General features: G+C 41.0%; 1 protein-coding gene across 2 annotated transcripts in view; it reads right to left on the bottom strand.

Moving 5' to 3' along the window:
• Positions 1-22,519, bottom strand: part of OXR1 (oxidation resistance 1) — a 420,839-nt gene that overhangs the window by 338,640 nt on the left and 59,680 nt on the right. For both annotated transcript variants that reach the window (XM_053715278.1, XM_053715279.1), the window contains exon 3: positions 20,115-20,222. In XM_053715278.1, coding sequence (XP_053571253.1) covers positions 20,115-20,222 — 108 coding nt within the window. The remainder of the gene's footprint in view (positions 1-20,114; positions 20,223-22,519) is intronic.

Here is a 22,519-nt window from a genome sequence, read left to right as displayed (position 1 = left end):
CTGCCCCCCTACAAGATCCGGTCCCAGATCGGGAGCAGGCCCTTCATGCTGTCTTTGATTCAATAGCAGGCTTCTTAGATTGTTTTCCCTTATTCCTAGACTGATTGGGTCTCCAGGAAGGTTTAGACTGATCTTGCTTGGAAGAGGAAGCAGAAGAATTTCCCTTGAAATTTCGAAAGGAATGAAAATTACTCCGACGTCCCTTTTGCTTGTTTCTCTTATCCTGAGAAAGAAGGTGACCCTTTCCTCCCGTAATATCAGAGATTATTTCCGTTAAACCCGGTCCGAGCAAGGTCTTTTCCTTGTAAGAAATCGTCAAAAGTTTAGACTTAGATGACACATTCGCAGACCAAGGTTTTAACCATAATGCTCTGCAGGATAGAACAGCAAAACATGATATTTTTTCTCCTAGTTTGATAACCTGTAGGGAAGAATCAGTAATAAAGGAATTAGCTAACTTAAGAGCTTTTCTATCCTGAATCTCATCAAGGGGAGTGTCTGTTCTGATAGCATCAGACAACGCATCAAACCAATATGCCGCCTCGCTAGTGACGGTGGCAATGCACACTGCAGGTTGCCATTGTAACCCCTGGTGTATATACATCTTCTTGAGTAACCCCTCTAATTTTTTATCCATAGGATCCTTAAAGGCACAACTATCCTCTATGGATATAGTAGTTCTCTTAGCCAGAGTGGGAACTGCCCCTTCCACCTTCGGTACTGTTTGCCAAGACTCCTTGATAGAGTCTGCTATGGGAAACATATTTTTAAATATAGGAGATGGAGAAAAAGGGATACCCAGTCTCTCCCATTCCTTAACAATGATCTCAGTAGCTCGATCTGGTACAGGAAAAACCTCCACCAAGGAAGGTACATCAAAATATTTGTTTAGCTTACTGGATTTCTTAGGATTAACTACGACCGTGGTGTCGCTGTCGTCCAAAGTAGCTAAAACCTTCTTGAGTAACAGACGAAGGTGTTCTAGCTTAAACCTGAAAGAAACAACTTCAGTACCAGCAAGAGGAATTACACTATCAGAATCTGAAATTTCACCTTCAGATGCTACTAAGGTATCCTCCTCCTCAGGCTTCTGGGAGGGGGCATTCGAAATAGCAACAACTGCATCAGAAACCTTGCGTACTGAATGTCTGTTTTTCCTCTTACGCTTTCCCTGCAACATTGGAAAAGCAGACAATGCATCAGAAACTACAGAAGACATGAGAGAAGCGATGTCTTGTAAAGTAACTCCAGAAGGAATTAGAGAGGAAGCGCAGTGCACTGCATGTGAGGGCGGTAAAATTTGGGACACGAGGAGAAAGCTGCGGCATATATTGAACATTGTCATTGGATTCCTGACCAGCATCCTTTTTGGAAAATGTTGGCTAAGAAAAAAGTCTCTCTCTATAGTTTAAAGTTCTCTCTATACATGAGGAACAGAAAGGGATTGGTGGTTCCACATTGGCATCAAAACACAAAGAACAAGTGACACTTTGCCGAGCCTCCTGGTCCATTCTTACTTACAATAGATCAATTTATCAAAAAGTTTAAATTTTTCAATAAAAATCATAACGTAAAAAAACTTTACTGTCACTTTAAAATTTTAAACTAACTTTTTTACTCCTTTTTTATTTTTTAAATGTAGAGAGGACAGAAAGCTTAAATAACACTACAGATCACCTCTACACCTCAGCTGTACTTTGCTGAGGTGCCTACCTGTCAGTTGCAACCAACTCCCTCTGACCAGGAGACGTTCCCTCACTAACAGATCCAGGACTCAGCAGCAGCTGAAGAAAGTCGGTCTCCGGACCTAAATACGCATATTACATTAGAGAATGCGTAATAGGAAAAGAAGCTGTACAACTTCACCTTCCGATTATCAGAAAGTGAAGGAGAAAAGGTGCGCAATGCAATTGTCGCCTCCTCTAGTACTGCCCATTGTGGGCATCACGAATAAAGTCATCTCCCGGTCGGCATATTGTTATGAAACCGCCGGGAGATGTGAAACCACCACAAAGTATTTTTCTTGCCCCAGTGCCTTCATCTAGGCTGTCCACATAGTGTCTCCTGTGTACATAGGAGAATGTATGCCTTTTAAATATAAAGTGCCCAACTCAAATGAGGCTTCCTTATATGTCCCATCCTATGAAATAGGAGTTCTTCCATTAACCCCAGAAAGTCAGCATATTCTGCCCGACAGCAAGGCATCTCCTAGGTTTGAAAGGTCCTCTCCCTCACATGGACCTGTGAAATAAGAGAAAGGACGGAGTAATATCCCTCAGGTTTTCAGAGTTAGGGCAGCATCAGTACATGGGAGGCGCAGTGAGAATTATGTCCCACAAGTTCCCATTGCTCTAAAGCCACCACTGCTCTACTGAAGAGACTGATATGGACTACGGCAACACCCTAGGAAAAAGAAGCACAATCTTGTACTACTTTAAAAATAATAAACTCTTGATTGAAGAATCTTTTCTAACACCTAGCTTTACCACTTCCTTGCTCTAACGTAGGCAAAGAGAATGACTGGGGTGGGAGGGAAGGGCGGTGATATTTAACAGCTTTGCTGTGGTGCTCTTTGCCACCTCCTGCTGGGCAGGAGTGATATTCATAATAGTAATTAGATGATCTGTGGACTCATCTTGTCATTAAAAAGAAAACATAATAAAGCAAATCATGTATAAACCCCCCCTGTTCAATAATCCCCTTTCGGAGATATTAACCCTTGATTCCATACAGATAAAGGAGTCACCCTGTGACCCTGTCTTCTTACGTTATCATATGAAATAAAATTAAACAATCTTACGGCATGGACTTGAGTGATAGAAGCAGGCAGTGAAACTCGTCAACACAGATTGCTTAGGAGTTGTTAATACAAGTCTGGATGGTTTCGCAGAAAGACTCTCCCTGCATCTCCAGGCCCTAACATTTGTCAATGCTCTCACTGAGAGGCTGTCAAGACTACTTAAAACTCCTGTCCCATAGCGAAGAGTACTACCCTCCATAAAAGACTACTCCGAATCTTCCGACACTTCTCTGCCATCCTCCTGTGACGAAATGCAAAGAATGACTGAGGGATGAGGGGAGTGGGGGAGGTATTTAAGTCTTTGGCTGGGGTATCTGCCTCCTCCTGGTGGCCAGGTTCTCTATTCCCACAAGTAAGGAACAAAGCCGTGGACTCTCCTTATTAAGATGGAAATTTTCATTGCATTTATTTAGCAATAAAACATTTTTATTTTTGTAATATAATACTGCATATTTGCACAATAAAATACATATTTTCTATATATTTCCTCTCATGAGATATATTTTATACTCTAAATCTTTCAAAATATATGAGACACTGTAACAATGCAGGTTTTGCTAACAAAAAATGACAGTGGCCACGCACTTGACTAGTTCCCAGAAAAAAAAGGAGAGTGGTAGAGGATTTTCAGCCCCTGAATAATTATTGTAGCAAACAGGGTGTTGATGTATTCAGAATTATTTTCTCACATATGCTAATTTACTGCAAGAGTAGAGAAAACATAATTATGGTAAGGTGTTTCATATCCCCCTTAATTAAATTTTCAAATTCTAATATACTTATGGCATGGAATTCCTTTAGGGTATCACCAATTCTAAGCAGGGGCACATTATGATTTGCTTAAAAAAATGTTTTATTCAAAACAACGAGTATAATCTAATTTGCATTATTTTCCTCTTTATATCAATGCAATGATAGAATGTATCTTGCTTTATTGCAAAAAGTAAACGGCACTAAGGCTGAGTAAGTCTTTTATCCACCATAATTCAATTGGCACCCATGACCAAGCACTTGTATCACTAAAGGGGGGCATCAGACCCAACTGCATAATGGCTTGCCCCCCCCCCCCCTTGCCGAGCTGTGGTGCTGTGTGCTCTGACATTATGGTCATTATATGGCAAGGCGGTGTTATTGACATATGCAGTCAGGGTGAGAGGCCGAGACAAACTGCCTGAGGTTCAAGTATTAACAATTTCATCAGTAAATTATCTATTTAGATTAGAATGAAAAACATAATTTATGCTTACCTGATAAATTTATTTCTCTTGTGGTGTATCCAGTCCACGTATCATCCATTACTTGTGGGATATTCTCCTTCCCAACAGGAAGTTGCAAGAGGATCACCCACAGCAGAGCTGCTATATAGCTCCTCCCCTAACTGCCATTTCCAGTCATTCGACCGAAAACAAGCAGAGAAAGGAGAAATCATAGGGTGCAGTGGTGATTGTAGATTAAAATTAAAAAATACCTGCCTTAAAATGACAGGGCGGGCCGTGGACTGGATACACCACAAGAGAAATAAATTTATCAGGTAAGCATAAAACAGAATTTATGTTTACCTGATAAATTTCTTTCTCCAACGGTGTGTCCGGTCCACGGCGTCATCCTTACTTGTGGGATATTCTCTTCCCCAACAGGAAATGGCAAAGAGCCCAGCAAAGCTGGTCACATGATCCCTCCTAGGCTCCGCCTACCCCAGTCATTCGACCGACGTTAAGGAGGAATATTTGCATAGGAGAAACCATATGGTACCGTGGTGACTGTAGTTAAAGAAAATAAAATATCAGACCTGATTAAAAAAACCAGGGCGGGCCGTGGACCGGACACACCGTTGGAGAAAGAAATTTATCAGGTAAACATAAATTCTGTTTTCTCCAACATAGGTGTGTCCGGTCCACGGCGTCATCCTTACTTGTGGGAACCAATACCAAAGCTTTAGGACACGGATGAAGGGAGGGAGCAAATCAGGTCACCTAAATGGAAGGCACCACGGCTTGCAAAACCTTTCTCCCAAAAATAGCCTCAGAAGAAGCAAAAGTATCAAACTTGTAAAATTTGGTAAAAGTGTGCAGTGAAGACCAAGTCGCTGCCCTACATATCTGATCAACAGAAGCCTCGTTCTTGAAGGCCCATGTGGAAGCCACAGCCCTAGTGGAATGAGCTGTGATTCTTTCGGGAGGCTGCCGTCCGGCAGTCTCGTAAGCCAATCTGATGATGCTTTTAATCCAAAAAGAGAGAGAGGTAGAAGTTGCTTTTTGACCTCTCCTTTTACCTGAATAAACAACAAACAAGGAAGATGTTTGTCTAAAATCCTTTGTAGCATCTAAATAGAATTTTAGAGCGCGAACAACATCCAAATTGTGCAACAAACGTTCCTTCTTTGAAACTGGTTTTGGACACAGAGAAGGTACGATAATCTCCTGGTTAATGTTTTTGTTAGAAACAACTTTTGGAAGAAAACCAGGTTTAGTACGTAAAACCACCTTATCTGCATGGAACACCAGATAAGGAGGAGAACACTGCAGAGCAGATAATTCTGAGACTCTTCTAGCAGAAGAAATCGCAACTAAAAACAAAACTTTCCAAGATAATAACTTAATATCAACGGAATGTAAAGGTTCAAACGGAACCCCCTGAAGAACTGAAAGAACTAAATTGAGACTCCAAGGAGGAGTCAAAGGTTTGTAAACAGGCTTGATTCTAACCAGAGCCTGAACAAAGGCTTGAACATCTGGCACAGCTGCCAGCTTTTTGTGAAGTAATACCGACAAGGCAGAAATCTGTCCCTTCAGGGAACTTGCAGATAATCCTTTTTCCAATCCTTCTTGAAGGAAGGATAGAATCCTAGGAATCTTAACCTTGTCCCAAGGGAATCCTTTAGATTCACACCAACAGATATATTTTTTCCAAATTTTGTGGTAAATCTTTCTAGTCACAGGCTTTCTGGCCTGAACAGGAGTATCGATCACAGAATCTGAGAATCCTCGCTTCGATAAAATCAAGCGTTCAATCTCCAAGCAGTCAGCTGGAGTGAAACCAGATTCGGATGTTCGAACGGACCCTGAACAAGAAGGTCTCGTCTCAAAGGTAGCTTCCAAGGTGGAGCCGATGACATATTCACCAGATCTGCATACCAAGTCCTGCGTGGCCACGCAGGAGCTATCAAGATCACCGACGCCCTCTCCTGCTTGATCCTGGCTATCAGCCTGGGGATGAGAGGAAATGGCGGGAACACATAAGCTAGTTTGAAGGTCCAAGGTGCTACTAGTGCATCCACTAGAGCCGCCTTGGGATCCCTGGATCTGGCCCCGTAGCAAGGAACTTTGAAGTTCTGACGAGAGGCCATCAGATCCATGTCTGGAATGCCCCACAGGTGAGTGACTTGGGCAAAGATTTCCGGATGGAGTTCCCACTCCCCCGGATGCAATGTCTGACGACTCAGAAAATCCGCTTCCCAATTTTCCACTCCTGGGATGTGGATAGCAGACAGGTGGCAGGAGTGAGACTCCGCCCAAAGAATAATTTTGGTTACTTCTTCCATCGCTAGGGAACTCCCTGTTCCCCCCTGATGGTTGATGTACGCAACAGTCGTCATGTTGTCTGATTGAAACCGTATGAACCTGGTCCTCGCAAGCTGGGGCCAGGCCTGGAGCGCATTGAATATCGCTCTCAGTTCCAGAATATTTATCGGTAGAAGAGATTCTTCCCGAGACCAAAGACCCTGAGCTTTCAGGGATCCCCAGACCGCGCCCCAGCCTATCAGACTGGCGTCGGTCGTGACAATGACCCACTCTGGTCTGTGGAACATCATCCCTTGAGACAGATTGTCCAGGGACAGCCACCAACGGAGTGAGTCTCTGGTCCTCTGATTTACTTGTATCTTCGGAGACAAGTCTGTATAGTCCCCATTCCACTGACTGAGCATGCACAGTTGTAATGGTCTTAGATGAATGCGCGCAAAAGGAACTATGTCCATCGCCGCCACCATCAACCCGATCACTTCCATGCACTGAGCTATGGAAGGAAGAGGAACGGAATGAAGTATCCGACAAGAGTCCAGAAGCTTTGTTTTTCTGGCCTCTGTTAGAAAGATCCTCATTTCTAAGGAGTCTATAATTGTTCCCAAGAAGGGAACCCTTGTTGACGGGGATAGAGAACTCTTTTCCACGTTCACTTTCCAGCCGTGAGATCTGAGAAAGGCCAGGACAATGTCCGTGTGAGCCTTTGCTTGAGGAAGGGACGACGCTTGAATCAGAATGTCGTCCAGGTAAGGTACTACTGCAATGCCCCTTGGTCTTAGCACCGCTAGAAGGGACCCTAGTACCTTTGTGAAAATCCTTGGAGCAGTGGCTAATCCGAAAGGAAGCGCCACGAACTGGTAATGTTTGTCCAGGAATGCAAACCTTAGGAACCGATGATGTTCCTTGTGGATAGGAATATGTAGATACGCATCCTTTAAATCCACCGTGGTCATAAATTGACCTTCCTGGATGGAAGGAAGGATAGTTCGAATGGTTTCCATCTTGAACGATGGGACCTTGAGAAATTTGTTTAAGATCTTGAGATCTAGGATTGGTCTGAACGTTCCCTCTTTTTTGGGAACTATGAACAGATTGGAGTAGAACCCCATCCCTTGTTCTCTTAATGGAACAGGATGAATCACTCCCATTTTTAACAGGTCTTCTACACAATGTAAGAACGCCTGTCTTTTTATGTGGTCTGAAGACAACTGCGACTTGTGGAACCTCCCCCTTGGGGGAAGTCCCTTGAATTCCAGAAGATAACCCTGGGAGACTATTTCTAGCGCCCAAGGATCCAGAACATCTCTTGCCCAAGCCTGAGCGAAGAGAGAGAGTCTGCCCCCCACCAGATCCGGTCCCGGATCGGGGGCCAATATTTCATGCTGTCTTGGTAGCAGTGGCAGGTTTCTTGGCCTGCTTTCCCTTGTTCCAGCCTTGCATTGGTCTCCAAGCTGGCTTGGCCTGAGAAGTATTACCCTCTTGCTTAGAGGACGTAACACCTTGGGCTGGTCCGTTTTTACGAAAGGGACGAAAATTAGGTCTATTTTTTGCCTTGAAGGGCCGATCCTGAGGAAGGGCGTGGCCCTTACCCCCAGTGATATCAGAGATAATCTCTTTCAAGTCAGGACCAAACAGCGTTTTCCCCTTGAAAGGAATGTTTAGTAGCTTGTTCTTGGAAGACGCATCAGCCGACCAAGATTTCAACCAAAGCGCTCTGCGCGCCACAATAGCAAACCCAGAGTTCTTAGCCGCTAACTTAGCCAATTGCAAAGAGGCGTCTAGAGTGAAAGAATTAGCCAATTTGAGAGCATTGATTCTGTCCATAATCTCCTCATAAGGAGGAGAGTCACTATCGAGCACCTTAAGCAGTTCATCAAACCAGAAATATGCGGCTGTAGTGACAGGGACAATGCATGAAATGGGTTGTAGAAGGTAACCCTGCTGAACAAACATCTTTTTAAGCAAACCTTCTAATTTTTTATCCATAGGATCTTTGAAAGCACAACTATCCTCTATGGGAATAGTGGTGCGTTTGTTTAAAGTAGAAACCGCTCCCTCGACCTTGGGGACTGACTGCCATAAGTCCTTTCTGGGGTCGACCATAGGAAACAATTTTTTAAATATGGGGGGAGGGACGAAAGGAATACCGGGCCTTTCCCATTCTTTATTAACAATGTCCGCCACCCGCTTGGGTATAGGAAAAGCTTCTGGGAGCCCCGGCACCTCTAGGAACTTGTCCATTTTACATAGTTTCTCTGGGATGACTAAATTTTCACAATCATCCAGAGTGGATAATACCTCCTTAAGCAAAATGCGGAGATGTTCCAATTTAAATTTAAATGTAATCACATCAGATTCAGCCTGCTGAGAAATGTTCCCTAAATCAGTAATTTCTCCCTCAGACAAAACCTCCCTGGCCCCCTCAGATTGGGTTAGGGGCCCTTCAGAGATATTAATATCAGCGTCGTCATGCTCTTCAGTAACTAAAACAGAGCAGCCACGCTTACGCTGACAAGGGTTCATTTTGGCTAAAATGTTTTTGACAGAATTATCCATTACAGCCGTTAATTGTTGCATAGTAAGGAGTATTGGCGCGCTAGATGTACTAGGGGCCTCCTGAGTGGGCAAGACTCGTGTAGACGAAGGAGGGAATGATGCAGTACCATGCTTACTCCCCTCACTTGAGGAATCATCTTGGGCATCATTGTCATTATCACATAAATCACATTTATTTAAATGAATAGGAATTCTGGCTTCCCCACATTCAGAACACAGTCTATCTGGTAGTTCAGACATGTTAAACAGGCATAAACTTGATCAGAAAGTACAAAAAACGTTTTAAAATAAAACCGTTACTGTCACTTTAAATTTTAAACTGAACACACTTTATTACTGCAATTGCGAAAAAACATGAAGGAATTGTTCAAAATTCACCAAATTTTCACCACAGCGTCTTAAAGCCTTGAAAATATTGCACACCAATTTTGGAAGCTTTAACCCTTAAAATAACGGAACCGGAGCCGTTTTAAGCTTTAAACCCCTTTACAGTCCCTGGTATCTGCTTTGCTGAGACCCAACCAAACCCAAAGGGGAATACGATACCAAATGACGCCTTCAGAAGTCTTTTATAAGTATCAGAGCTCCTCTCACATGCGACTGCATGCCATGCCTCTCAAAAACAAGTGCGCAACACCGGCGCGAAAATGAGACTCTGCCTATGCTTTGGGAAAGCCCCTAAAGAATAAGGTGTCGAAAACAGTGCCTGCCGATATTATTAAATCAAAATACCCAGAATAAATGATTCCTCAAGGCTAAATAAGTGTTAATATCAATCGATTTAGCCCAAAAAAAGTCTACAGTTTAAATAAGCCCTTGTGAAGCCCTTATTTACAATCGTAATAAACATGGCTTACCGGATCCCATAGGGAAAATGACAGCTTCCAGCATTACATCGTCTTGTTAGAATGTGTCATACCTCAAGCAGCAAGAGACTGCAAACTGTTCCCCCAACTGAAGTTAATTGCTCTCAACAGTCCTGTGTGGAACAGCCATGGATTTTAGTTACGGTTGCTAAAATCATTTTCCTCATACAAACAGAATTCTTCATCTCTTTTCTGTTTCTGAGTAAATAGTACGTACCAGCACTATTTTAAAATAACAAACTCTTGATTGAATAATGAAAAACTACAGTTAAACACTAAAAAACTCTAAGCCATCTCCGTGGAGATGTTGCCTGTACAACGGCAAAGAGAATGACTGGGGTAGGCGGAGCCTAGGAGGGATCATGTGACCAGCTTTGCTGGGCTCTTTGCCATTTCCTGTTGGGGAAGAGAATATCCCACAAGTAAGGATGACGCCGTGGACCGGACACACCTATGTTGGAGAAATTATGTTTTCTCTTGTAAGGTGTATCCAGTCCACGTATCATCCATTACTTGTGGGATACCAATTCCAAAGCTAAAGTACACGGATGAAGGGAGGGACAAGGCAGGTACTTAAATGGAAGGGACCACTGCCTGTAAAACCTCTCTCACAAAAAGAAGCAAAAGTATCAAATTTGTAGAATTTTGAAAAAGTATGAAGCGAAGACCAAGTCATTTTTAAAGGCCCATGTGGAAGCCACAGCTCTAGTAAAATGAGCTGTAATCCTTTCTGGAGGCTGCTGGCCAGCAGTCTCATAGGCTAAGCGGATTATGCTTCTTAGCCAAAAAGAAAGAGGTTGGCAAAGCCTTTTGACCTCTCCTCTGTCCAGAGTAGACAACAAACAAAGCAGATGTTTGACGAAAATCTTTAGTAGCTTGTAAGTAAAACTTTAAAGCACGAACCACGTCCAGATTGTGTAATAGACGTTTCTTCTTTGAAGAAGGGTTAGGACACAAAGACGGAACAACAATCTCTTGATTGATATTATTATTATTAGATACCACATTAGGTAAAAACCCAGGTTTGGTACGCAGAACTACCTTATCGGCATGGAAGATCAGATAAGGAGAATCACATTGTAAGGCAGATAACTCGGAAACTCTACGAGCCAAGGAAATAGCTACCAAAAAAAGAACTTTCCAAGATAAAAGTTTGATTTCTATGGAATGAAGAGGTTCAAACGGAACCCCCTGAAGAACGTTAAGAACCAAATTTAAGCTCCAAGGTGGATCAACAGGTTTAAACACAGGCTTGATTCTAACTAAAGCCTGACAAAATGCCTGAACGTCTGGGACATCCGCCAGACGCTTGTGCAAAAGAATAGATAGTGCAGAATCTGTCCCTTTAAGGAACTAGCTGACAATCCTTTCTCCAATCCTTCTTGGAGAAAAGATAATATCCTGGGAATCCTGACCTTACTCCATGAGTAGCCCTTGGATTGACACCAATAAAGATATTTACACCATATCTTATGATAGATCTTCCTGGTGACAGGCTTTCGTGCCTGAATTAAGGTATCAATGACTGACTCGGAGAAACCACACTTTGATAAAATCAAGCGTTCAATCTCCAGGCAGTCAGCCTCAGAGAAATTAGATTTGGATGGTTGAAAGGACCTTGAAATAGAAGGTCCTGTCTCAGCGGCAGAGTCCATGGTGGAAAGGATGACATGTCCGCCAGATCTGCATACCAAGTCCTGCGTGGCGCTATCAAGATCACTGATGCTCTCTACTGCTTGATTTTGACAATCAGACGAGGGAGCAGAGGAAACGGTGGAAACACATAAGCCAGGTTGAAGGACCAAGGCGCTGCTAGAGCATCTATCAGCGTTGCCTTGGGGTCCCTGGACCTGGATCCGTAACAAGGAAGCTTGGCGTTCTGGCGAGACACCATGAGATCCAGTTCTGGTTTGCCCCAACGATGAATCAATTGTGCAAACACCTCCGGATGGAGTTCCCACTCCCCCGGATGAAAAGTCTGACGACTTAGAAAATCCGCCTCTCAGTTCTCTACACCTGGGATATGGATAGCTGATAGGTGGCAAGAGTGAATCTCTGCCCAGCGAATTATCTTTGAGACTTCTAATATCGCTAGGGAACTCCTTGTTCGTCGTGATGTTGTCGGACTGAAATCTGATGAACCTCAGAGTTGCTAACTGAGGCCAAGCCTGAAGAGCATTGAATGTCGCGAAAGGTCATACCTTTGGACAGATGGACCCGAGATAGCCACCAGAGAAGAGAATCCCTGGTCTCTTGATCCAGATTTAGTAGAGGGGACAAATCTGTGTAATCCCCATTCCACTGACTGAGCATGCAGAGTTGCAGCGGTCTGAGATGTAGGCGTGCAAACGGCACTATGTCCATTGCCACTACCATTAAGCCGATTACTTCCATTCACTGAGCCACCGAAGGGCGAGGAATGGAATAAAGAACACGGCAGGAATTTAGAAGTTTTGATAACCTGGACTCCGTCAGGTAAATTTTCATTTCTACAGAATCTATCAGAGTCCCTAGGAAGGAAACTCTTGTGAGGGGGGATAGAGAACTCTTTTCCTCGTTCACCTTCCACCCATGCGACCTCAGAAATGCCAACACTATGTCCGTATGAGACTTGGCAATTTGGAAGTTTGACACCTGAATCAGGATGTCGTCTAAATAAGGGGCCACTGCTATGCCCCGCGGCCTTGGGACCGCCAGAAGCGACCCCAAAACCTTCGTAAAAATTCTTGGGGCTGTAGCTAACCCAAAGGGAAGAGCTACAAACTGGTAATGCCTGTCTAGGAAGGCAAACCTGAGAAACCGATGATGATCTTTGTGTATCAGAATGTGAAGATAAGCATCCTTTAATCCACTGTAGTCATGTATTGACCCTCCTGGATCATAGGTAGGATGGTACGAATAGTCTCCATCTTGAATGATGGAATTTGTTTAAGATCTTTAGATCCAAAATTGGTCTGAAGGTTCCCTCTTTTTTGGGAACCACAAACAGATTTGAATAAAATCCCTGTCCCTGTTCCTCCTTTGGAACTGGATGGATCACTCCCATAACTAGGAGGTCTTGTACACAGTGTAAGAATGTCTCTCTCTTTATCTGGTTTGCAGATAATTGTGAAAAGTGAAATCTCCCTTTTGGGGGGGAAGCCTTGAAGTCCAGAAGATATCCCTGGGATATAATTTCCAATGCCCAGGGATCCTGGACATCTCTTGCCCACGCCTGGGCGAAGAGCGAAAGTCTGTCCCTACTAGATCCGTTACCGGAGAGGGGGCCGTTCCTTTATGTTGTCTTAGAGGCAGCAGCAGACTTTTTGGCCTGCTTACCTTTGTTCCAGGCCTGGTTAGGTCTCCAGACCGTCTTGGACTGAGCAAAAGTTCCCTCTTGTTTTGCATTAGAGGAAGTTGATGCCGCACTTGCCTTGAAGTTTCAAAAGGCACGAAAATTAGACTGTTTGGCCCTTGATTTGGACCTATCCTGAGGAAGGGCATGACCTTTTCTTCCAGTGATATCAGCAATAATCTCCTTCAAACCAGCCCCTAATAGGGTCTGCCCCTTGAAGGGAATGTTAAGCAGCTTAGACTTTGAAGTAACGTCAGCTGACCATGATTTAAGCCATAGCACTCTGCGCGCCTGGATAGCAAAACCAGAATTCTTAGCCGTTAGTTTAGTCAAATGAACAATGGCATCAGAAACAAAAGAATTGGCTAGCTTAAGTGCTCTAAGCTTGTCAAGTATGTCATCCAATGAAGTCGCTACCTGTAAAGCCTCTTCCAGAGACTCAAACCAGAACGCTGCAGCAGCAGTGACAGGAGCAATGCATGCAAGGGGCTGTAGGATAAAACCTTGTTGAATAAACATTTTCTTAAGGTAACCCTCTAACTTTTTATCCATTGGATCTAAGAAAGCACAACTGTCCTCGACAGGGATAGTAGTACGCTTTGCTAGAGTAGAAACTGCTCCCTCCACCTTAGGAACCGTCTGCCATAAGTCCCGTGTGGTGGCGTCTATTGGAAACATTTTTCTAAAAATAGGAGGGGGAGAGAACGGCACACCTGGTCTATCCCATTCCTTAGTAATAATTTCTGTAAACCTTTTAGGTATTGGAAAAACATCAGTGCACACCGGCACTGCATAGTATTTATCTAGTTTACATAATTTCTCTGGCACTGCAATTGTATCACAGTCATTCAGAGCAGCTAAAACCTCCCTGAGTAACACGCGGAGGTGTTCAAGCTTAAATTTAAATGTAGAAATATCAAAATCAGGTTGCATCATCTTCCCTGAGTCAGAAACATCACCCACAGAAAGAAGCTCTCCTTCTTCAGCTTCTGCATATTGTGAGGCAGTATCAGATATAGCTCTTAAAGCGTCAGTATGCTCTGTATTTCGTCTAACTCCAGAGCTATCTCGCTTTCCTCTAAATTCAGGTAGTCTGGCTAATACCGCTGACAGTGTATTATCCATAGACAGAAAAGAGGGAGAGACCTCTCTAAAGACTGCACATATAGCACTCTGAGCCTGGACTAGAAGTGGAGTTGTTGGGAAAATTAAAATGTAACTTTTATTAGATATATTAAAATAAAACACTCAAGTTAAAAACAACCAAAGAAATGTGGGCCTATTCCTTGATCTTCAGTAAGCCTTTGATATGTCAAAAGTATTAGAAGGAAATTGTGTAGGTAGGAAGCTATATCTAAGACCCCTATTAGAGGAATCAATAGTTGGTAGAGACAATCAGTATTAAGATATCAAGCACTAAATATACTATAATAGTGTAAAGTACTTAATAAGCATTAGAGTCTTCATATATTGGGTACATAATATCCCTCTGTGTCAATCTCTGAAAAAATTCTAATAAGAGTAAATGTACTAGTTAGAAAGTTGGTCTTATCATTTATTCAGGGCAATGTGATATATGAGTACCCAACTATGTTACTGTCTAGTTATAGATATATTTATGCCTGCTGGATAGTGGGCTATCCTATATCAAAAGTTTATCAATCAAAGATCTTGGTCTTAATGTAATATTATTGTTGGGATTAGTTATAACATTGATGACACTCAGTAAGAGTAATGTTGATAATTGTGTGGTATCACTTGTTTTGTGCATATAACTTCACATTTATGTTGCACTTGGATTAGTACTAGATAATATGGGTTTCAAAGTATTTTGAGTTACACATGACACCTTGTGAGTGTTTTAATACACTTTTTTACCTCTGTGATATCACTTTATTTGTGCATGTGATATCCCATAGTACTAAAGTTGATACTGAATAGTGTAGATTTCGAAGTATTTCAATTGCACACAACCCTTTGTGAGTGTTTTTATACGTTTAATGTGAGGGGGTTATAGAGCTTAGGGGAGCTCTATTAATTTTTTAAATTCTACCTAGATTTGTGGGCCTGTATAGGCAGGATTAGACTGAACATAATTATCGGACTTAATAAAGAATACTATTATTAGTCTTACTTGACTATACAATTAGCTATCGCTAACTTAGACCAAACATATTGTGACTCGTCACACACTATTAGCAAAGAGCTTTATCTAATAGTGGCTACCTACTCAGAGCTGAATATAGGCACTATTTTTAAGGGGTATGTTTGATACCAACCTTAACTTATAAGTAGCGCATACGATTATTTAAATTGCTATTGTACCTCTAACTTTGTTGTTATCAAAAACAATTCTTTTACTATTGCTACAAAGAGCAAATAGGATTGACAGCATTACTGACTACCTAACAGAAATATAACGAGTGGTTCTAGAAAGTTGAAATAATTTTATAACCTCATACATAGACCGGATATATACCGGCATAGGTGTTTGGTTAACATAATCCACTACACTAGTGCAATTTGCATGTGCACGCTTAAACTCAAAACCATTTGATTGGCTATTTGAAAATCCACTTGATGGTACTCTGCAATAAACCTGTCTCCTATGGGAGTATTTCACATATATTTAATAGTGAAATAAACTTTATCTGTATAACTACATTAAACAACTAGCAATTTTATTAACTCAATTTATTAAATAAGAGTTACAAACTGTATAAAAACAGTCACAAGGTGGTACATGTAATTTGAATGCTCTGAAATCTATACTATATAGTATTAATTATAACATAATAGGAATGGGATGTTATTTGCACAAATATTGTGATATCACAAAGTCACATTAAACGTATAAAAACACTCACAAAGGGCTGTGTGCAATTGAAATACTTCGAAATCTACAGTATTCAGTATCAACTTTAGTACTATGGGATATCACATGCACAAATAAAGTGATATCACAGAGGTAAAAACGTGTATTAAAACACTCACAAGGTGTCATGTGTAACTCAAAACACTTTGAAACCCATATTATCTAGTACTAATCCAAGTGCAATATAAATGTGAAGTTATATGCACAAAACAAGTGATACCACACAATTATCAACATTACTCTTACTGAGTGTCATCAATGTTATAACTAATCCCAACAATAATATTACATTAAGAACAAGATCTTTGATTGATAAACTTTTGATATAGGATAGCCTACTATCCAGCAGGCATAAATATATCTATAACTAGACAGTAACATAGTTGGGTACTCATATATCACATTGCCCTGAATAAATGATAAGACCAACTTTCTAACTAGTACATTTACTCTTATTAGAATTTTTTCAGAGCTTGACACAGAGGGATATTATATCCCCAATATATGAAGACTCTAATGCTTATTAAGTACTTTACACTATTATAGTATATTTAGTGCTTGATATCATAATACTGATTGTCTCTACCAACTATTGATTCCTCTAATAGTGGTCTTAAATAAAGCTTCCTACCTACACAATTTCCTTCTAATACTTTTGACGTATCAAAGGCTTATTGAAGATCAAGGAATAGGCCCACATTTCTTTGGTTGTTTTTAACTTGAGTGTTTTATTTTAATATATTTAATAAAAGTTACATTTTAATTTTCCCAACAACTCCACTTCTAGTCCAGGCTCAGAGTGCTATATGTGCAGTCTTTAGAGAGGTCTCTCCCTCTTTTCTGTCTAGTATATTACACACTGCACAGCACCAACTTTTCTGCTACAGTAAATATTTAGACATAAACATGGTTTATGTTAGCTAATATAATATAGAAAAGGTTGCCGGTGTGGTGCCACTGTATTTGTGTTGTGGTAGTGTATTATCCATGACTGCCGCCATGTCTTGTAAAGTAAACGCTATGGGCGCCCTGGATGTACTTGGCCGCCATTTGAGCGTGAGTCCCTTGAGCGGGAGTCAAAGGATCTGTCGGCATAACTTCCCCCTCGTCAGATTCCTCTGGTGATAAATTTTTTAAAGACAGAATATGATCTTTATTGCTTAAAGTGAAATCAGTACATTTGGTACACATTCTAAGAGGGGGTTCCACCATGGCTTTTAAACATAATGAACAAGGAGTTTCCTTTATGTCAGACATGTTTCTACAGACATGCAATGAGACTAGCAAGCTTGGAAAACACTTTAAATCAAGTTAACAAGCAAATATAAGAAACGGTACTGTGCCTTTAAGAGAAACAAATTTTGTCAGAATTTGAAAAACAGTGAAAAAAGGCAGTAAATCAAACGAAATTTTTACAGTGTGTATAATAAGCTAACAGAGCATTGCACCCACTTGCAAATGGATGATTAACCCCTTAGTTCAAAAAACAGATACAAAAAAACGATATAAACGTTTTTTAACAGTCACACCAACTGCCACAGCCTTGCTGTGGGCCTACCTTCCCCAACAAACGATTTTGGAAAGCCTAAGAGCCCTTTAGAGATGTCCTATAGCATTCAGGGGACTCCTGGAGGAAGCTGGATGTCTCAGTCTGTAAAAGTTTCTACGCAAAAAAGTGCTAAATTAGGCCCCTCACACTCATAGTAACAAAGTGGAAAGCCTCAGGAAACTGTTTCTAGGCAAATTTAAGCCAGCCATGTGGAAAAAACTAGGCCCCAATAAAGTTTTATCACCAAAGTATATATAAAAACGTTTAAACATGCCAGCAAACATTTTATATTGTAAATATAAAAGAGTATTACCTCAGAAAGTAAGCATGATACCAGTCGCTATTAAATCACTGTATTCAGGCTTACCTTACATAAATTTGGTATCAGCAGCATTTTCTAGCATTCACATCTTCTAGAAAAAATCTTAACTGCACATACCTCATAGCAGGATAACCTGCACGCCATTCCCCCGCTGAAGTTACCTCTCTCTTCAGTCATGAGTGAGAACAGCAATGGATCGTAGTTACAACCTGCTAAGATCATAGAAATCACAGGCAGATTCTTCTATTTTCCTGCCTGGGACAAAATAGTACAACTCCGGTACCATTTAAAAATAACAAACTTTTGATTGAAGCAAGATAACAGCTACATTTCACCACTTTCCTCTTACTACCTCCATGCTTGTTGAGAGTTGCAAGAGAATGACTGGATATGGCAGTTAGGGGAGGAGCTATATAGCAGCTCTGCTGTGGGTGATCCTCTTGCAACTTCCTGTTGGGAAGGAGAATATCCCACAAGTAATGGATGATACGTGGACTGGATACACCTTACAAGAGAAATAAAATGTTTTCATTGACTGAAAACTTTTTTCTTAAAAGCATCATGGGTCCTAGATATTGTGCATATTGTGTCCTAACGGATAAGTCAGCACTGATTTTAAGAAAGATCCATTTATGAAGGATTTTTCATAATTTGATTATAAGAGTAATAACCAACTAACTATTTTTTATGACTTGTTATCTGGAGGGGCTCAAATACACATTTATTCATTTTGAGCTTCTCTTATATTTGGAATTTTAAATTACTACATTCCATATTCTTTCCATAAGGTAACTTGTGTTTACTTCTATGAAATGATAAGACTATAATTTATATAAAATCGCTAATTGTTTATACGTGTGTGCATGTGTGTTATTAACTAGCTAAAATGTACAGTAAGATTTTTATTTTCTTGGTTTTTTTTTTATTAATGGTTAGTTGGGTTACCTCTAGGGGATATATAATTAAGAAGCTATGGTGTTTTATTTTATTCACTCCTTGAATGCTCTTGAAGAAGGTGAGCTCCCTGCAGAAATGTTGTGAGCTATTTTTAATATTTTAAGTTGGTCGATGGGAAAAATAGAAGTTTGGCTTATATTATAAGATATTTCTTGTGCATAATAATCCAAACAATGTGGTATTGTCACAAAATGCCAGATACCTGCTCAATGCCCTCTCTTCTGCTAACACGCTGAATATTATAGCGGGGGAAAAAGGATATGTGAGTGCATAAGAATCATTACATTGCTCTGACATTTGTCTAGGGGTTTTACAATCAACTATTTACTCTTTCATGTTTATAAATATATAAATAAATGTCAGCAGCAAAAACTATTTTTAATGTTATTATTGCTGCTTTTTCATGTATAATTTAATGGAAGTCTGCAGCTAATGCAGAGCTTGTACATGAATAAATAACAGAAGCATGAATGGTAGGAGGCTGGAAAGGGTCAAAGGCAGTTTTTGAGGACAAAACAAATTTGCTGACCAACTCCACTTTTGTAATGAAATAATATCACAATCCAATATATTTTTTACATTAAAACAAAAGTAAACAAAAACTCTAATAGATTAAGCATAGTGCAGATACTACTTCTCTCTCTCAGAGACATTAAAGGAACAGTAAAGTCCCAAAAAAAACACTTGTGATTCAAATAGGGCATGCAATTTTCAACAACTTTCCAATTTACTTTTATCACCAATTTTGCTTTGTTCTCTTGGTATTCTTAGTTGTAAGCTAAGCCTAGGAGGTTCATATGCTAATTTCATAGACCTTGAAGGTCGCCTCTAATCTAAATGCATTTTGACAGTTTTCACCACTAGAGGGCGTTAGTTCATGTGTTTCATATAGATAACATTGAGCTCATGCACATGAATTTACCAAGGAGTGAGCACTGAATGGCTAAATACAAGTCTGTCAAAAGAACTGAAATACGGGGGCAGTCTGCAAAGGCGTAGATACAAGGTAATTACAGAGGTAAAACGTGTATTAACATATCTGTGTTGGTTATGCAAAACTGGGGAATGGGTAATTAAGGGATTATCTATCTTTTAAAACAACACAAATTCTGGTGTTGACTGTCCCTTAAAGTGAAAATGAATCTTTGAGAAAACATGCTGCTATTAAGCATGTGCAAGAATTTACAGTTTATATGTATATGAACCTGTGATTGATGACTCCCAGGTGATATGCATGTGTTTATTGATGATGTCATTCTATTGTATTTAATGATACTTTAGGACAAGTAATATTCTTAAGCAAAAAAAAAAAAAACATTTTTAAAACAGATTACCTGTCCTGGGACAACAGCTCGAGCAAACAATTTATTTAGCTGAACCAGCTCATTTGGTGTTGTATCAAATTTAAGGGCTATGCTGTTTAATGAATCCCTTGATTCCACCTGCAATAAAACAAGACAAGGGATAAGGTCAATGACAAAAAGGCAACAAACACATTTTTATGCTACAATTTATAAAATGTGCAAACAACACGTAAAATTATAAATTTAAAAGGGACAGTAAACGTTACAAACTACTTAAAAAAAAAAAAACAACAAAAAACAGAATTTATGTTTACCTGATAAATTACTTTCTCCAACGGTGTGTCCGGCCCACGGCGTCATCCTTACTTGTGGGAATATTCTCTTCCCCAACAGGAAATGGCAAAGAGCCCAGCAAAGCTGGTCACATGATCCCTCCTAGGCTCCGCCTTCCCCAGTCATTCGACCGACGTAAAGGAGGAATATTTGCATAGGAGAAATCATATGATACCGTGGTGACTGTAGTTAAAGAAAATAAATCATCAGACCTGATTAAAAAACCAGGGCGGGCCGTGGACCGGACACACCGTTGGAGAAAGTAATTTATCAGGTAAACATAAATTCTGTTTTCTCCAACATAGGTGTGTCCGGTCCACGGCGTCATCCTTACTTGTGGGAACCAATACCAAAGCTTTAGGACACGGATGATGGGAGGGAGCAAATCAGGTCACCTAGATGGAAGGCACCACGGCTTGCAAAACCTTTCTCCCAAAAATAGCCTCAGAAGAAGCAAAAGTATCAAATTTGTAAAATTTAGTAAAAGTGTGCAGTGAAGACCAAGTCGCTGCCTTACATATCTGGTCAACAGAAGCCTCGTTCTTGAAGGCCCATGTGGAAGCCACGGCCCTAGTGGAATGAGCTGTGATTCTTTCAGGAGGCTGCCGTCCGGCAGTCTCATAAGCCAATCTGATGATGCTTTTAAGCCAAAAAGAGAGAGAGGTAGAAGTTGCTTTTTGACCTCTCCTTTTACCAGAATAAACAACAAACAAGGAAGATGTTTGTCTGAAATCCTTAGTAGCATCTAAATAGAATTTTAGAGCACGAACTACATCCAAATTGTGCAACAAACGTTCCTTCTTTAAAACTGGATTCGGACACAAAGAAGGCACGACTATCTCCTGGTTAATGTTTTTGTTAGAAACAACTTTCGGAAGAAAACCAGGTTTAGTACGCAAAACCACCTTATCTGCATGGAACACCAGATAAGGAGGAGAACACTGCAGAGCAGATAACTCTGAAACTCTTCTAGCAGAAGAAATTGCAACCAAAAACAAAACTTTCCAAGATAATAACTTGATATCAACGGAATGTAGGGGTTCAAACGGAACCCCCTGAAGAACTGAAAGAACTAAATTGAGACTCCAAGGAGGAGTCAAAGGTTTGTAAACAGGCTTGATTCTAACCAGAGCCTGAACAAAAGCTTGAACATCTGGCACAGCCGCCAGCTTTTTGTGAAGTAAAACAGATAAGGCAGAAATCTGTCCCTTCAAAGAACTTGCAGATAATCCTTTCTCCAAACCTTCTTGAAGAAAGGATAGAATCTTAGGAATTTTTATCTTGTTCCATGGGAATCCTTTAGATTCACACCAACAGATATATTTTTTCCATATTTTATGGTAGATTTTTCTAGTTACAGGCTTTCTGGCCTGAACAAGAGTATCAATGACAGAATCTGAGAACCCTCGCTTTGATAAAATCAAGCGTTCAATCTCCAAGCAGTCAGTTGGAGTGAGGCCAGATTCGGATGTTCGAACGGACCTTGAACAAGAAGGTCCTGTCTCAAAGGTAGCTTCCATGGTGGAGCCGATGACATATTCACCAGGTCTGCATACCAAGTCCTGCGTGGCCACGCAGGAGCTATCAAGATCACCGATGCCCTCTCCTGATTGATCCTGGCTACCAGCCTGGGGATGAGAGGAAACGGTGGGAATACATAAGCTAGATTGAAGGTCCAAGGTGCTACTAGTGCATCTACTAAAGTCGCCTTTTGATCCCTGGATCTGGACCCGTAGCAAGGAACCTTGAAGTTCTGACGAGAGGCCATCAGATCCATGTCTGGAATGCCCCACAATTGAGTTATTTGGGCAAAGATTTCCGGATGGAGTTCCCACTCCCCCGGATGAAATGTCTGACGACTCAGAAAATCCGCTTCCCAATTTTCCACTCCTGGGATGTGGATTGCAGACAAGTGGCAGGAGTGAGTCTCCGCCCATTGAATGATTTTGGTCACTTCTTCCATCGCCAGGGAACTCCTTGTTCCCCCCTGATGGTTGATATACGCAACAGTCGTCATGTTGTCTGATTGAAACCGTATGAATTTGGCCTTTGCTAGCTGAGGCCAAGCCTTGAGAGCATTGAATATCGCTCTCAGTTCCAGA

This window comes from Bombina bombina, chromosome 5, assembly GCF_027579735.1.
Source record: "Bombina bombina isolate aBomBom1 chromosome 5, aBomBom1.pri, whole genome shotgun sequence".
Lineage (NCBI taxonomy): Eukaryota > Metazoa > Chordata > Amphibia > Anura > Bombinatoridae > Bombina > Bombina bombina.
Note: the sequence above shows the minus strand (reverse complement) of the source record. Positions and strands in the feature narration are given on the sequence as shown.